Raw genomic sequence first — 17,874 nt, forward strand, 5'->3', positions numbered from 1 at the left:
AGGGCCTTGGTCAGTGAGGTGACAAAGAACCCATTGGTCACTCTGACAGAGCTCTAGAGTTCCTCTGTGGAGATGGGAGAACCTGGAGGAAACCTGGCACCATCCCTACGGTGAAGCATGGTGGTGGCAGCATCAGGCTGTGGGGATGTTTTTCAGAGGCAGGGACTGGGAGACTAGTCAGGACCGAGGGAAAGATGACCGGAGCAAAGTACAGAGAGATCCTTGATGAAAACCTGCTCCAGAGCACTCAGGACTTCAGACTGGGGCAAAGGTTCACCTTCCAACAGGAAAAAGACCCTAAACACACAGCCAAGACAACGCAGGAGTGGCTTCGGGACAAGTCTCTGAATGTCCTTGAGTGGCTCAGCCAGAGCCCGGACTTGAACCCGATCGAACATCTCTGGAGAGACCTGAAAATAGCTGTGCAGCGACACTCCCCATCCAACCTGACAGAGTTGGAGAGGATCTGCAGAGAAGAATGGGAGAAAATCCCCAAATACAGGTGTGCCAAGCTTGTAGCGTCATACCCAAGAAGACTTGAGGCTTTAATCACTGCCAAAGGAGCTTTAACAAAGTACTGAGTAAAGGGTCTGAATACATATGTAAATGTGATATTTCAATTATTATAATTTTTTTAATTTGCAAAAGAATCTAAAAACCAGTTTTTGCTTTGTCATTATACGGTATTGTGTATTTTTTGTAATCAATTTTAGAATAAGGCAGTAACATAACAAAATGTGGAAAAAGTCAAGGGGTCTGAATACTTTCCGAATGCACTGTATGTCTCGTGTCTGAGCCATTGAATTACGACACTTTGTCCCCTTTGTCCCAGTACTGATGTTTTGCCTGTTTGATTGCCTTATGGAGGGCATAGCTGGAATGTTTGTACTCGTCCATGTTCCCAGTCACCTTGCCGTGGTTAAATGCGGTGGTTCACGCGTTCAGTTTATCCATGGTTTTTGGTTTGGATACATTCTAATCGTCACAGTGGGAACAACATCCTCTATGCAGTTCCTGATGAACTCAATCATCGAGTTAGTGTATACGTCAATGCTATTCTCAGAGGCAACCCGGAACCAATCCTAATCCGCGTGATCAAAACAATCTTGAAGCATAGATTCTGAATGGTCAGACCAACGTTGTACAGTCCTTCCCACGGGTACTTCTTTCTTAGGAGGGGAGGAGCAGAATGGAGGCGTGATCTGATTTGCCGAAGGTCAGGGGAGGGCCTTGTAGCCATCCCGGAAGGGGAGAAGCAATAGTCAAGAGTTCTCGATGAGCGTGTAGCGAAGGAGATGTGTTGATAAAACTTTGGTAGCGTTTTCCTCCAATTTGCTTTATTAAAATCCCCAGCTACAATAAATGCGGCCTCAGGATATACGGTTTCCAGTTTGCACAAAGTCCAGTGTAGTTCCTTGAAAGCCGTCGAGGTGTCGGCTTGAGGGGGATATACACGGCCGTGATGATGACCGAAGATAATTCTCTCAAACAAATCTCTCTCTCAAACTAATCTAAAAGTAATTTCAAACTAATCTAAAAGCAATGTAATCAAAAAGGTGACATCATCCATTTAGCCAGCCATGTGCTAGGCTTGTTTACCAGCCGTGTATCTTTGACAGGTGTACAGAGGGTTGGTTGTATTCGTGCTACTATGTGTTAACGTAGCAGCCTGTTCAGAGCAGAGACAGTCAATTTGCTCAGGCCCTGTGTGTGTGTGTGTGTGTGTGTGTGTGTGTGTGTGTGTGTGTGTGTGTGTGTGTGTGTGTGTGTGCATTATTGATTTCTTAAGCCAGTCCCTGGAGTAATCTCTGCCCTGAGTCATGATTGGTCCCTGGCCAGTGTTCTCATTAACTATTCACAGAGCACTGTGATGATGCACGCTGCAGTCACACCACGGATTTGGGAGATGATGTCACTTCACCTGAGAATCCCATTGGCTAAAGACACTCCACTGGCAGGCTTGAGCAGTGAGCACGGAGTATCAATTTTATTCCTGCTTCAAAACAATGAGGTTACAAAAAAATCACATGGCTTTGCTGGTATGACGTCGCCCCTGCAAGTTGTAAAGAGTATGAGTTACTGTAACAATTAATTGGAAATGGTATCCTTGTATAGATACTGTGTACAGTACACTTTATGCTTGCCAGTAAACAAGTGATACACTAAGTGGGTTCTCTAGTTTCCAGCACAAATAACACTCATATAATCAGGTTACGTATACTGACATTAATGTCATTTTAGTGGTTTCATAAAGGATTTACCTGTAGGATAGTAGAGGCCACATAATGATGACAACACAAGCATCTGCATTATGTGAGCACCTGACTCCACAAGGGTATGTGAGAGCTTGCCTTATGACCACATTGTATACATTTCTTTATGGGAACGAGTGAGACAATCTTGGCCATCCCAAAGTTGCAGTTTCATGTAGATCTGTGATCTTGGATAGTAAAGGGAATAAGACATGTAGAAACTGCTGAAAGTCACTCACGTTTTGCTTCAGGCAGTTATGTATAGTAGTGCTGTATCAGTATGATCAGTTTCACTTCCTCAAAAACTAAGGAAATATTTATTTGCCTTAGGTCAAGTATTGACAACCTGGATCAGTGCAATTGCTCCTGGTACCACACAGTTTGATTTCAAGTACTATGATGTCATACTTTACATCAGTGGTTCCCAACCAGGGGTACTAGGACCCCTGAGGGTACTTGGCCTATCCACATGGGGTACTTGAGAAGACTCATGAGACCATAGGCCTAAGGGTAAAATGCACATGAGGCGGTACTTCAAGGGTACTCCGTGCAGAGCCAAATTCATTAGTGTTACACTAACCAGAAAAGGTTGGGAACCACTGCTGTACATCATATCATACTTTGCTTCAGGATATCTAAGGGAAACAGGACTTGTGATGTTATACACATACAGTGTACAATACACACACACACACATTGACATGTGTATATCCAATATTCTAAGGTCATGTCATCCGGATATTCAATATAGCTCTAAGGTCATGGGTCATGTCATCAGATGTGACATCTGGAATCATAATTTCACTTCCCAAAGCAATAAACTCAACAACTTGTTTTAGCTGCCATGTTCTTACCCCTGACTGTGCAACTTAACCACTGCTTTCAGGTAAGCACCATACAGTACTGGGACTGCGTGTGATGTATGTGTCACCAAGTTCATGTAACCAGTTTACATATGAGACCGAAATAATACAACGCAGGGAGCCTAGTTGCAAAAGGAAATGAGGTCAGGGCCTGTGACGGGCTTGGGAATCCTGGCCGCGGCTTCCCCTCTGCTGCCTGCCCTGCCTGTCTGCATGCCTGGGATAAAAGTCTACTGTGTGGGAGGGCGTTGCTATGGCTGCAGCCGGGTAAACACAAACAAGGCTGGGATCTGGGCTGTGTTCAAGGCTGAGCACACTGGAGGAGGTAGTACTGATTTAACTGGGGCTTGCTTTATAAATAGCTATGACTTCTGCTGTCCATGCACAACGCCAACGTACAGTGTTGAGGAAGCTACAAACTATTATTTAAAGGCTGCTGTGTCAGCTGACGTCCCTACGTATTGAGCTCAATCACAAAGTTTCACTGAGCCTATTTACATCTAGACAAATTTTTTCCCTAACCTTTGCCTGCCATTGCTCACAGGATCCTTTTAGCCGCAATAGTGGTTGAGATAAAGGACAGCACATGTTCGTTCCTGATTTGAGTGACCTTTGTAACACAGAGGGAAGTTACTGCTACCCATTGATTAATATTTCAATTAAAATAAAAATCCATCCCAAACCACTAATTACTATAATTTACAGTGTTAAATAACACTAATATGTGAATAAATTGTTCCTTTTGTCATTATAATAAGGTTGGTAGTAACGTGAAAATCGTTGTGGAAATCTGTTGCAGCTGAAGTCGACTACATAACCCACTAGCTACACACAATAATACCAAAGTCAATATCAGCATGTGAAGTAGCTAGTTAGCTGTAAAATTGCCTAAACAAACTGCACTATCCATTTAGAAGTCTACAATCTCACCATGTTCAACCTGCAGATCGATGTGCCTTGCAGAGTGGAGTATGACATTGGCAACGGCCATGTAACGGCACCATGCAATGCACCCTGGACTGAAGAGGCAGACAAATAGGAGAAATGTGGTGGACCCTTTGTTAAATTACAAATTTCTCGAGGTAGGAATATCTGAGAAATATAATCTGTGGCTCATTTGAGAGAAGACAACCTCCCGCGTTATGACATTGGCCAGTATTGAAATCTGACATGTATGATAGACGTTTTCGCGATCTAAAAATCGTATTCCTATTAACTTCCAGAGCGGCTTTATCGCAATGCTACGTCATACTGGCCGAATTTCTGCCTGCTTGAACCGCAATAGCTCAGATACACATGAAAACATGAAGTTACCCCGAGAATCGATAGAACATCGCTCAGAGATGCACAAAAACAATATAACATTCAAAATGTGTTAATCTTTCCTTTAAAGACAATCCTAATTTAGGGCCTCATAATACTGAGACCTTGAACAACCAATCTGGGGAAGTCTCTGCCACTCACTGTTCAATACAGTGGGGAGAATAAGTATTTGATACACTGCCGATTTTGCAGGTTTTCCTACTTACCAAGCATGTAGAGGTCTGTAATTTTTATCATTGGTACACTTCAACTGTGAGAGACGGAATCTAAAACAAAAATCCAGAAAATCACATTGTATGATTTTTAAGTAATTAATTTGCATTTTATTGCATGACATAAGTATTTGATCACCTACCAACCAGTAAGGATTCCGGCTCTCACAGACCTGTTCGTTTTTCTTTAAGAAGCCCTCCTGTTCTCCACTCATTACCTGTATTAACTGCACCTGTTTGAACTCGTTACCTGTATAAATGACACCTGTCTACACACTCAATCAAACAGACTCCAACCTCTCCACAATGGCCAAGACCAGAGAGCTGTGTAAGGACATCAGGGATAAAATTGTAGACCTGCACAAGGCTGGGATGGGCTACAGGACAATAGGCAAGCAGCTTGGTGAGAAGGCAACAACTGTTGGCGCAATTATTAGAAAATGGAAGAAGTTCAAGATGACGGTCAATCACCCTCGGTCTGGGGCTGTATGGAGGAGTGGGCCAAAATCCCTGCTGCAGTGTGTGCAAACCTGGTCAAGACCTACAGGAAACGTATGATCTCTGTAATTGCAAACAAAGGTTTCTGTACCAAATATTAAGTTCTGCTTTTCTGATGTATCAACTACTTATGTCATGCAATAAAATGCTAATTGTTTACTTAAAAATCATACAACGTGATTTTCTGGATTTTTGTTTTAGATTCCGTCTCTCACAGTTGAAGTGTACCTATGATAGAAATTACAGACCTCTACATGCTTTGTAAGTAGGAAAACCTGCAAAATCGGCAGTGTATCAAATACTTGTTCTCCCCACTGTATACTCATTAAGACACCTCATGGATTATGGCCTCAGTAACACTTACAGGCCTTGAACTTTATCTTGGAAAATGACTGTGGTTCTCTACAGTAAACTGCAATAGATTACTACCAACTATTCAGCTGTGATGAGCCAATAAGTAGCTTTCAACAAACGTTCTATAATGGACAAAAACTAAATGAAGACACTTCTGAATCCCCTCTTGATAAACAGTGTGGCGTTAGGTCTACAACAATGGACTGGTATAATATTGTTGATTAATACATGTTTTATTAATACCATTCATTGATTGTTTGTCTATTTCTTCTGCAAATGTTAGCAAAACGGTTTCCAAAAAATCATGGCTGAACGCATCAGCGCATTCTGGCTAGTGGCTGCTGTTGATGGTGGAGCGGTATAAACTAGACATCCCCGCAAAACGAGACCCTACGATTTGTCGTAAATGTATCTATTTCAACATTAATGTTGACCACCAGAACCGTAATATTAAGCTACATACTTTTTTTGATGGAGCGTTTCTCGGTGCAGGTGGATTGCATAAGGTTAGCAGTTTCACGCTATGACTAATGTTTTGCGCCTTACTGGAATGTGATGGTGATTCACTTAGATCGAAAGTGCAAATGATATAGCCTGCCTCTGTCGCGTGATCTTTGTTGAGAGCATGTTCCCTATCTTGATTCGTTTTCCACATTCCAGCTCGTTGCCGGATAATGGTAAAGGGAGGATGAGTCGGCCACTTCCCGGAAAGGATGACGTATTCTTCTCCTTGTGATAATCAACACGTCGGGAGAAACCATTTGCTGTTATGTAGGGCATATCACTATGGAAAATCAGCAATGATATGTCTATTGTTGCTGTCAAGTGATGAAATACTAATTAAAGTGATGTCAGTAGAAAATGAATAGTGAAAGTTTTGCTCCTATAATTAATGGCAGAAAATTAAAATGTAGGCAATAGGCTAGCCTAAATAGCCTACATATTACCCCTGTTGCCTTTTGAATAAACAAACTGCATAGAATATAGTATATCATAGAATAGAATACATAAAAACGGATCAAAATCATGACATGCTATAATATGGAATGGATATTTTATCTTGCAAAACTACTTTTATCAACTGACTTGTATGTGAGAAAAAATTGCCTAAACTTTCTAAAACTGTCATGTAATTTGTGGTTGGACACAATAGCATATATATGATTGGTATAGCCCAATGCATCTGGATAACAAACATCAACATTTAGTTGAAGTAAACCAGGACACAAGTGTTTGGTAAATCAATTTGCTTTGTCATGATGGATGAACATTCATAGTTGCACAATATGAGTTACTGTTTACCCTCCACCCATCATCTGATAAAGATATGTAGGGAATCAGAAACAACCCAGAGAGATGACTGTGCGTTTCACGGGCAATGAAACTTTGTTTTTTCACACAGTCCTCAATGTAAGGGTCAGTCACAATTCAGAACAAGAAGAAGCTAAAGTGAAAATGACAAAACATCCTGCCACTTCCAGGATGATTATTATGAGGACATAATTTAAGCAAGTAAATGCCTATTCATATACCTTGAGGAACAAAACATTAATTCAATACTTTCTATTGTCATACACAATTGACAGTCAGCCATTAAATTATATAGCAAGTGAGGTCAGTATGTGACGGTGTCACAGCCCCTAAATCTTTTTGAACGTCCAACGTGAACCTGGACCTTTGAAACACCTGTCTGCCTACATATGGTGAGGCGTAAATACTATGACGTGATTAAATCTTGGGAGACCAGGATGTCTATGCATTGGGTGGTGTTGTATGTTTGGAAAACTGCTTAGGGTCTTTGGTTTAGCATAACTGTTTATAAGCCTTGCACTTTCTGAGAGGTTATAAAACATGCAGTACCAGTCAAAAGTTTGGACACACCTACTCATTCCAGGGTTTGTCTTTATTTTTTTTACTATTTTCTACATTGTAGAATAATAGTGAAGACATCAAAACTATGAAATAACACATATGGAATCATGTAGTAACCAAAAAAGTGTTAAACAAATCAAAATATATTTTATATTTAAGATTCTTCAAGTAGCCACCCTTTGCCTTGATGACAGCTTTGCACACTCTTGGCATTCTCTCAACCAGCTTCATGAGGTAATCACCTGGAATGCATTTCAATTAACAGGTGTGCCTTGTTCAAAGTTAATGTGTTAGAGCCAATCAGATGTGTTGTGACAAGGTAGGGGGATATACAGAAGATAGCCCTATCTGGTCCATATTATGGCAAGAACAGCTTAAATAAGCAAAGAGAAACGACAGTCCATCATTACTTTAAGACATGAAGGTCAGTCAATCTGGAACATTTCAAGAACTTTGAAAGTTTCTTCAAGTGCAGTCGCAAAAACCATCAAGCGCTATGATGAAACTGGCTCTCATGAGGACCGCCACAGGAAAGGAAGTCCCAGAGTTACCTCTGCTGCAGAGGATAAGTCCATTAGAGTTACCAGCCTCAGAAATTGCGTTCAAGTAACAGACACATCTCAACATCAACTGTTCAGAGGAGACTGCATGAATCAGGCCTTCACTGTCGAATTGCTGCAAAGAAACCACTACTAAAGGACACCAATAATAAGAAGAGACATGCTTGGGCCAAGAAACACGAGCAATGGACATTAGACCGGTGGAAATCTGTCCTTTGGTCTGATGAGTCCAAATTCGAGATTTTTGGTTCCAACCGCTGTGTCATAGGTGAACGGATGCAGAGTAGGTGAACGGATGATCTCCGCATGTGTGGTTCCCACTGTGAAGCATGGAGGAGGTGTGATGGTGTGGGGGTGCTTTGCTGGTGACACTGTCTGTGATTTATTTAGAATTCAAGGCACTCTTAACCAGCATGGCTACCACAGTATTCTGCAGCGATACGCCATCCCATCTGGTTTGCACTTAGTGGGACTATCATTTGTTTTTCAACAGGCTGTGTAAGGGCTAGTTGACCAAGAAGGAAAGTGATGGAGTGCTGCATCAGATGACCTGGCCTCTACAGTCACCCGACCTCAACCAAATTGAGATGGTGTGGGATGAGTTGGACCGCAGAGTGAAGGAAAAGCAGACAGCAAGTGCTCAGCATATGTGGGAACTCCTTCAAGACTGTTGGAAAAGCATTCCAGGTGAAGCTGGTTGAGAGAATGCCAAGAGTATGCAAAGTTGTCATCGGATGGCTACTTTGAAGAATCTAAAATCTAAAATACATTTTGATTTGTTTAACACTTTTTGGGTTACTACATGATTCCATATGTGTTATTTCATAGTTTTGATGTCTTCACTATTATTCTACAATGTAGAAAATAGTAAAAATAAAGAAAAACCCTAGAATGAGTAGGTGTGTCCAAACCTTTGACTGGTACTGTATATCAAATGCCAACAAATAACCATGACATCGAATGACACAAAGGTCCCAATGATCTCATCACCAAGTCAAATCAAGTTTCGATATGAAGAAGTACCCCTTTAAAGTATGGTCTCAGCATACCTTTTGGAGTTGGTTAAAACATGCTGTATATTCTGCCTTTTCTTTTCTCTTTCCTTTCTGTAAGTTAATAGAATGAGGGACTGTGTTCTTGAATACTTTTATATCCTGTGTGCCAGCCTTTTTATGTCTCACAATCTCTCGTGGACAGACTACGTAAACTAGCATCTGACCAATTACACAAGACTTTAGTTCTGGGTTAACCGAGATTATGTCTCACATGAGGTCTCCTTTTTTGAGGGCACCTTTAGTGCTTTGAAAACTTTTGTATACACCCTTACATTTATGGTTTATGTAGGCTACACTTAACATTCAAAAACCCACATGAAGTATTATCTCCAGGTTTGGGGAAGCGGTGTAGTTAATTATTAACTTGTACAAGCCAGGTATGCACCTTGGAGTCACTGTTATATGACAGTCTGATGTCTATAAAGCTTCCGATATGGAAAGTCAACATATGTTTCCAATACTATGACATGGCTCCTTGGTAACTGCGTGTGTACAGAGACAAATTAAACCCATGTAAGCCAGGAGAAGGGGTGGCAATGACGACGAATGGTGGAAGGGTTGGCGATTGGATAGCAGTGGTGTAAAGTATTTAAGTATAAATACTTTAAAGTACTACTTAAGTAGTTTTTTGGGGTAACTGTACTTTACTTTACTACTTATATTTTTGACAACTTTTACTTTTACTCCACTACATTCCTAGAGAAAATAATATACTTTTTACTCCATAAATTTTCCCTGACACCAAAAAGTACTCGATACATTTGAAATGCTCAGGCAGGACAGCAATATGGTCCAATTCACACACCTATCAATATAATGCATTGTCATCCCTACTGCCTCTGATCTGGCGGACTCACTAAACACATTTACTGTGTTTGTAAATGATGTCTGAGTGTTGGAGTGTGCCCCTGGCTGACCGTAAATTAAATAAAAACAAGAAAATCGTGCAGTCTGGTTTGCTTAATATAAGGAATTTTATGTATAGTATTTACTTTTACTTTTTACTTTTACTCAAGTATGACAATTGAGTACTTTTTCCACCACTGTACTTAAGTACGATTAAAACCAGATACTTTTAGACTTTTACTCAAGTAGTATTTTACTGGGTGACTTTCACTTTTACTTGAGTCATTTTCTATTAAGGTATTTGTACTTTTATTCAAGTATGAAAACGTAGTACTTTTTCCACCACTGTAGGATAGGACGTTTCCAGAACACAAAGGTAATAGCTGGGATCAGACAAGGGAGGGCACGGGAGGGGAGACTGGCTGACCTGACTATTACTAGAAGCTGCACTTCACATCAACTAGAGGAATGCAGTTCTCGCTTACTGCACACTCCCAACCACCATTCTCCCAGAGGCCAGCACAGCTTGAACAAAGGCAAAACTATAGTGAAACACTGTCAAGTGAGCCACTACTGGCTATGAATAACTAACAATATTTCAAAAGCTACTGCATATTTCAAAACATAATTTTGAAAATGTCTTTATCCATCCTGTTTATGACATAAAAATACAACTGAAACAAAACATGCCCCCTTGCAAAAGTATCAAAACCTCTTGAAATGCAAGTATAAATTAGAAGTTTATATCTTAGGCCAATATACCGGAAGTAAAACATTTTACTAGCCTAAAAAACTCAAACTGATCTGTACCGACAACTGAAATATTTTCCAACTGAGAAATTAAAGCAGTGATCCCAATAGAAGTTCACAGTCTCAGTAGCATGGTTTGAGTTTCTTATCAGTTTAACCTTGTTGTGGAATCAAACAAAGATACCATAGAGTAATGGGGAATAATGTGCCGGTTATCGTGTCCTACATATATCACTTTTATATAGCTTTTTCCATAAGAGCTAAATTAACTTTCCTTGAGACTATAGCTCAGTAATATGACAGTAGATTTTGTAGAATGGGGTACATGCCTCGTACAACACATCTTGATCTCGCAAGCTTACATTCTGTTTCGTTACATGGATACATAGCGAAACAGAATATAATCTCTTCGAGATCAGGATGGTTCGAATGAGGCTGGTAGATGCAGCATTATAGATATAAACTGGCCCTGACCTGTCCACCCGGCCACCCATATCATTCAAGATTTGTAATTAACTTAACATGTGATTCACATCAAATATGACATCTACAATTATGATATTTCAATAATATAAGTAATTGGGGTAAAAGTAATAGATAACATCGAAATACAACACAAAACACAAAAATATGAAATTATTTACAGTACCTTGATTTGTAAATCCTCATTTAAAAAATATAACTGTAGTTCAATGTACCTTCACTTTATTTCAGAAGCAATAGGCTAATTAATTGAAGCTCCCTGATAAACTAAACATTATATTATGATGATGATCATTATTATTATTCCTATTGCTAGTATCCTAGACATACCTTTGCACTGAACGCTGGTTATGATATGACTGATATGATAAGAGGGAGATGGGCAAGCCCCTCACTGCTACATTCAACATCCCTTTTATTTTATGACACTAGCCAATAAAATGTATAGACTATACAAAAAACGCTCCGGATCATTAAACTATTGTGTCTTTATTTGCTCATTAGTGTGAAATGTTACGACAAATTCCTTGTGAGTAAAGGGGGCTGAGCTTGCCCTGTTATGGTGTGCTACACGGGGTTGCTAGATTGCATCATTGCAAATAAGCTTCCACAGTGCTATGAATAGGATTACGTCACCACGACCCGCCCACCTACTAGTAAATGCCGAGCAAGAGGACTCACTATAAAACAGGGTGATGCAACGCTCCATCGACAACTGTAGCTTTCTTAACAGACAGAAGAGCCTTACAACCAGGAGCAGAATAAAGGCCTTTCAACGTCTAACACAATTTCTTCACTGAAAACATAATCAGGTAGGTCTATTTTTTGTTGTTGTAAAAAGTTTATTCCGGTGTGGTATAGGATAAGCGCTTTCAGGAAAACCGACTCTGTGCCACATCAGTGTAATGTTGCGGAGGTGTAGCATAGTGGCAGCCGGACTGACGTCCTTTCATAAAGAAAACGGCCTTAAATTTAGAATTCTTACTCGTATCTTTGTTTATGTGAATCAAAGTATAGTTTATTTCTCATTGTCTAATGTGTTGTTTTGAAATGGTCTGTGGCAACTGGGTTGATATGTTGTAACATATCCACTGTCCCTAAAAGTGACACGCACTTCAAAGAGAAAGAATGTTAGGCCTACATAGCTTGTTACATTGTTTAACAGGGCGATGTATTTGCTTTTATTTATATATTGTTGTAATTTTGGCATGTTAGACAAAAATGTAGCGAACAACTGCTGTGTCTGGTGGAATAAGTGACATAGTCACATAGATTCTAGTTCTCATACCAATCAGTCTTTTGTATATTTGAAAAATAGTCTAATGGTATACATTATCCAGCAAGTGAAAATATTTTTAACCTAAGGGAAAATTTAAATTTTTCTAGAAGCTTTTAATTTTATTGTTAGAAGCTTTATTTATTTTATTGATAGTGTTGCCCACTTGTCAGATTGCTGCTCATATCTGACGTTTTTTATTCAGTCCAGTATCCAAGTTTAATGTTTGGTTTTTGTTTCGCTCTTAGTCAGCTTAATGTGACACAGTATCACTTTTTGTTTCAGTTTTTCATAATGATGCTTCAGCATCCGGGATTCAGCCTGTCCGACATCAGCGCGTCAGCCTTGGTACCCTGCCTGTCCCCGCCTGGAACACTCACGCTCGAGGACTTCACCAACTTCACTCCCCTGGTAAAGGAGGAGTTGAGATACGCTATCCAGAACAAGCGGCTGTCCAACGGACTGAGCACCGATATGAGCGACTGTGTGAGCTCAAGTTCAGACAGAACGTCTGAAGCTCCAAGTGTCAAGAGGGAGGTAAGGATGTCAACATTAGTCGCTTACTGTAATATCTACTCCCCCTATAATGCCAATAGTAATTCATACATAACATAAGGGCAAGTTCCTTTTTTGGTATATGCCTATGTTTTATGTTTTCACTGAACTGGGTGAGAATTAATTCGTAGATGAGATCACTGTGATTACAGGTTTACCAACACATTGTATAGCCTACCAGACATTATTAAATGATCAGCCATATCATTAATTTGCCAGGAAGTTTGGTATATTATTCAAGGTTGTTAATTTGGCTGATGTGTCATTAACAGGAAACCCCAGAGGAAAGTGAGAGGAGGAAAAGAAGACGAGAAAGAAACAAAGTAGCTGCTGCCAAATGTAGGAATAAGAAGAAGGAGACAACTGACTGTCTTCAAAAGGTACGTTCAATGTATATTTTACAGGGCAGTACAACATTATTATGATGGGGAGAGAGGATTCATATGAATCAGAGGCTGCCAGACTGTGTCAAGTGGTCTTTTGTGATTTATTAAGTAGACATACAGTATTATATTATCTCATATATTTAATTATTCAAAAGGTTTTTCGAATAAAGTTAGGGCCTCAAGCAGCCTCATTAATGTGCCATAAGGATAATTTCTATTTAATATCAAATTATTTTGTGACTCTTAATTGAAGATATTTAATAAATAAATAGATAAGGGCTCTATAGAAATGTCTGCCTCAAAACAGCAACATAACACTCCAGTATTTGCATACAAACTAAAATGCACTAAACATAATTGAGTATTCAAAATAATGAACCAACATGGGAGCTGTCAGTGACAGGATTGAATCAAACCACTATTCCCTTCTCCCCTCCAGGAGTCTGAGAAACTAGAGTCAGTGAACTCTGAGCTGAAGGCCCTGATTGAGGAGCTGAAGAACCAGAAGCAGCAGCTGGTCTACATGCTGAACCTCCACCGGCCCACCTGCATCGTACGGGCCCAGAACGGCCAGACCCCCGAGGATGAGAGGAACCTGTTCATCCAGCAGATCAAGGAGGGTACCCTGCAGATGGGACAGCTGGACCACCTCCACACCTCAGTGCCAACCACCTGTGGCCATCACTGATCCACACACTCCTGGGGGTAGTAGGGTACTACTCACTCACTCAGACAGACACTCACCGTCCTCTGGCAACTGTATTGCACCTGCGTCAAGTGAAGGCTCTGTCGGGCCGGCAAAGCAAAGGAGCTTTGCGCGTCCCACTTCTAAACTATGTGACTTATGGGATGGTGAAAAGAGAAAAGAGTGGACTGGACAGGACAAGGACGGACACCCTGTGTGCTACCTAGGGTAGGCTTGGGGTGTTCCGGCAAGTCGGGCGAATGTCAAAGCACTAAAACATAGAAATACATCCAATGTGTTTATTGTTTCCTTAAATCTTTAACATTGTTATTTGAGGTTGATGACTCATTCTCTGTTTTTGTATGAAAGCATTATGCCAATATAGTAAAGGCACATGATTTCACTGGTCAGTTGAGATAGATGCTTGTTGAGGAAAAATACTTCTTGTTATGACACACGATTAAAGTGGAGAGATAGTAATAGCTGTGTGCTGTGTGACATTAATAGCTGTGTTATTACTGTCATATAAGAGAATAGGTTATAGCTAGAATGAAAGGCTCTTATACATTGTATGAAGTGTTTGCTGTTGTGTTTATTGAATATATTCGGTATTAGCTGTGTCTATAGCTCACTTTCTTCCCCTTGACTTGCCTAACAAAAACCTCTGAAGCTGCTACTACTAACTCAGGATATACAGGTATAGTTCATATCACAGGAACCCTCATGTTATAGGACAGTAAAGGGAGTGCATGCAATGACGATTCACTCAGACAGCATTTCATCTAACTTACTGACAGACAATGGCACTGTTAGCCCCGGACCTCCCTTAATGAAAATCAGTCATTACATCTCTGTAAACTGGTGTATTCTGAATAGGCCCTGATTTCATAGTGACCTGTAGTATTTTCTCTTAAGTGTTGAAGATATGGTTGTGTGATTCATATTAGATTTTCTTCACCTAGATAAAAGTGTGTAGTTACTGTATACCATATATGTAAACCAACTAACACCTCCTATTGTCTTGTATGTATTATTGAAGCTTATAAAATAGAACCACTAGGTATCAGTAGCTAGATGTCTAAGTGGAATTATTTAGCACTCTTCTTGTCTGAAGGTTTCACTTTAAAGTCATGGAAGATTACATGAATTGCCTCAGTGTTCGTCTGCAATTACCAAGTCCTTAAGCCCACTGCCAAACCAGCCCCCCTCCCATCAGTCCACAGGTTGTGCTGTGACATCATCACAATACAGTTGCGCAACCAGAAACTCTGGTTAGCCTCATTGCTCAAACAACACATTTTTACAATCAATGGAAGCTTTTGTCTGTATATTCTGTAATGTCTCAAAATAATACATGTGTGGTTTATGGTAAGAGACTGTTTATTTGGGTTGGTTTGTGAGTAAACAGTTGAGAGGAATACAGTGAAAGAGACGCAGGCGTCCATGTGTTTTGTTTTTGTGTAGTTCAGTGTTTCATGTTCAAACAGGCATGCTAGTCATGGATGGGGTTACTACTGAGATAATTAATTTGATGGATGACACGCCTGTTTTATGTACTTCAATACCTTTCTTGCTTTTCTATTCCACCATCCATTTTTTTGTCTCACTTAAACATTGCTCACTAAAAAGTATTATTAAATGTGTCTGAGTGGATGTGAAAGATCAAATTGTATCAAGTCAGGTAAAACCTCACGTTGAAACAAATTATGTACTCATGTCTATTTAGTTTTTGATACTTCGTTAATAAAGATATATAAACTTCAATTGATTTTGTTTGGGATTGTTTCTGGGGAAGGATTCACAACATTTTAAAACTATATTTTTAGCAAGGGATTCAATGTCATTGGTATATTGACACTGCATAGTTGTGATGCAAAACAAATATTAATAAACCTGTTTAGCATCTCAGCACATTTGTGTAGTTGGTGCTCATCTGAGGACAAGCCAGGACATGTCTGCCTCTTTGGAAGACTCATTATATGGAGGGCAGGCAGGGGAGAGACTGGAATAGTGTGTTTTCATCCTGTGCCAGCTCAGCATGAGTCACTGGGTGTTATCTGACGAGATGGGCTGTGAAATACCATTTCACTCAGAACACCAGTACCCCCACCCCATCCCACTATTGTTGTCCACATTCCATAAAAGTAACATCCCATTTTTCTGATGGTGGTTTTTGATAACAACACAACTGAGTTACTCAAGACTCCTAGCAGCCAGAATGCAACCAGAATCAACATGATTTTTGGGTTATTGCCTGACCAATTAAAGGCACAGTGCAGGCAAAAACATGATTTTCCTATGTTTTATAAACACTGAGTGTACAAAACATTAGGAATACCTGCTCTTTCCATGACACTGCAGTCTGGCCAGTTGAATCCAGATGAAAGCTATGATCCCTTGTTAAATCCACTTCAATCAGTGTAGATGAAGGGGGAGACAGGATAAAGAAGGATTTTTGAGACAATTGAGACATGGATTGTGTACGTGTGCCATTCAGAGGGTAAATAGGCAAGACAAAAGATTTAAGTGCCTTTGAACGGGGTATGGTAGTAGGTGCCAAGAACTGCAACGCTGCTGGGGTTTTCACACTCAACATTTTCCCATGTGTATCAAGAATGGTCCACCACCCAAAGAACATCCATCCAACTTGACACAACTGTGGGAAGCATTGTAGCCAACATGGGCCAGCATCCCTGTGGAATGCTTTCGACACCTAGAGTTCATGCCCCGACGAATTGAGGCGGTTCTGAGGGCAAAAGGGGGTACAACTCAATATTAGGAAGGTGTTCCTAATGTTTTGTACACTCAGTGTATATGTCCACAGCATGAGGTTGGAATAATACTGTGAAATTGTGAAAATGATGATAATGTCCTTTTAGTGTAAGAGCTGTTTGAAAAGACTGCCTGACATTTCAGCCTGTTTTGGTGGGATTGAGTTTTGACCTGCCTGGTGATATCACCAGGTGGTAAATTAATTAGTAGACCAATAAGAAAGAGAGTTCCAAACCTCTTTGCCAATAACAGCTAATTTTCAGTTTTCCCCTCCCCTCTCAGACCACTGGTTTAAATACTTAACCCCTTTTTTAAAATTTTCGCCTAAAATGACATACCCAAATCTAACTGCCTGAAGCTCAGGACCTGAAGCAAGGATATGTGTAAGGGTTGGGGTGAGGAGTGACCCAGGTGCAGTGCAGGATATACAGTAGGCAGTAGGCAGAGATGGTGAAACAAGGATCTTTACTGGTGGTCCCGAAGCCAAAACATAAAATAACGGACTTATCACGATAAAATAAAAGGCGGAGCAAATAAGTCTCCCCCAGCCACGCACAGGGACAGTGCGCCGGGTGATGAAGCCCGACCCCAACGGCCGGCCGTCCAGGCCCATGACCGGAACCGGCTCAGAGAGGGAGAGTAACGGAACACTCCCCCCTTGGGCCAGCCCCGCGTCCATCAGGTTTCCCGCGGCCCCAGAATCCACCAGTGCATGCACCCGACGCGCAGCGCAGGCCCACTGAACCCTGACGGGGAGAAATGTCAGAGAGTCTCTGAAGTTGGGATTTCGGTTCCGGCTCGCTAGCACCCCTCCCGATACTAGCGAGCCCTCTGGTTTCCCGGCTTCTTCGGCCATGAGTCGCAGTGGTGACCTGCCTGGCTGCAGTACAGGCAACGTCCCTGGCGCAGACGCCTCTGCCTCTCCATCCTGGACAAGCGTGCCACCCCCAGCTGCATAGCCTCCTCCTGAGGAGTCTCCTCCCTGAATCGGCGGAAAGCCTCCGGGTTGATAGGGGGACGCAGAGGCGCGCCTTGCATCATCCCTCTCTTATGTGCCCTCTCACAACGCCGATTGTCTACCCGCACCGAGAGTTCGACAAGGCCGTCCAGTCGCTCAGGCAGATCCCTGAAG

General features: G+C 41.0%; 1 protein-coding gene across 1 annotated transcript; it reads left to right on the forward strand.

Moving 5' to 3' along the window:
• Positions 1–11,757: 11,757 nt before the first annotated feature.
• atf3 (activating transcription factor 3) lies at positions 11,758–15,734 on the forward strand. The gene is made up of 4 exons (XM_084151362.1): positions 11,758–11,880; positions 12,630–12,881; positions 13,172–13,279; positions 13,725–15,734. The coding sequence occupies exons 2-4, from the start codon at positions 12,639–12,641 to the stop codon at positions 13,971–13,973; spliced, it is 600 nt and encodes a 199-aa protein (XP_084007488.1). The 5' UTR covers positions 11,758–11,880; positions 12,630–12,638; the 3' UTR covers positions 13,974–15,734.
• Positions 15,735–17,874: the final 2,140 nt, after the last annotated feature.

The sequence above is a fragment of the Coregonus lavaretus genome (genome assembly GCF_964263955.1).
Source record: "Coregonus lavaretus genome assembly, chromosome: 33".
Taxonomy (NCBI): Eukaryota; Metazoa; Chordata; class Actinopteri; order Salmoniformes; family Salmonidae; genus Coregonus; species Coregonus lavaretus.

Excerpts from the sequence above, each read along its gene's own strand:
- atf3 (XM_084151362.1), top strand. The coding sequence starts at position 12,639 with ATGATGCTTCAGCATCCGGGATTCAGCCTGTCCGACATCAGCGCGTCA. Across the intron at positions 12,882-13,171 it reads CTCCAAGTGTCAAGAGGGAG|GAAACCCCAGAGGAAAGTGA; the intron begins GTAAGGATGTCA and ends TGTCATTAACAG. Across the intron at positions 13,280-13,724 it reads CAACTGACTGTCTTCAAAAG|GAGTCTGAGAAACTAGAGTC; the intron begins GTACGTTCAATG and ends TCTCCCCTCCAG.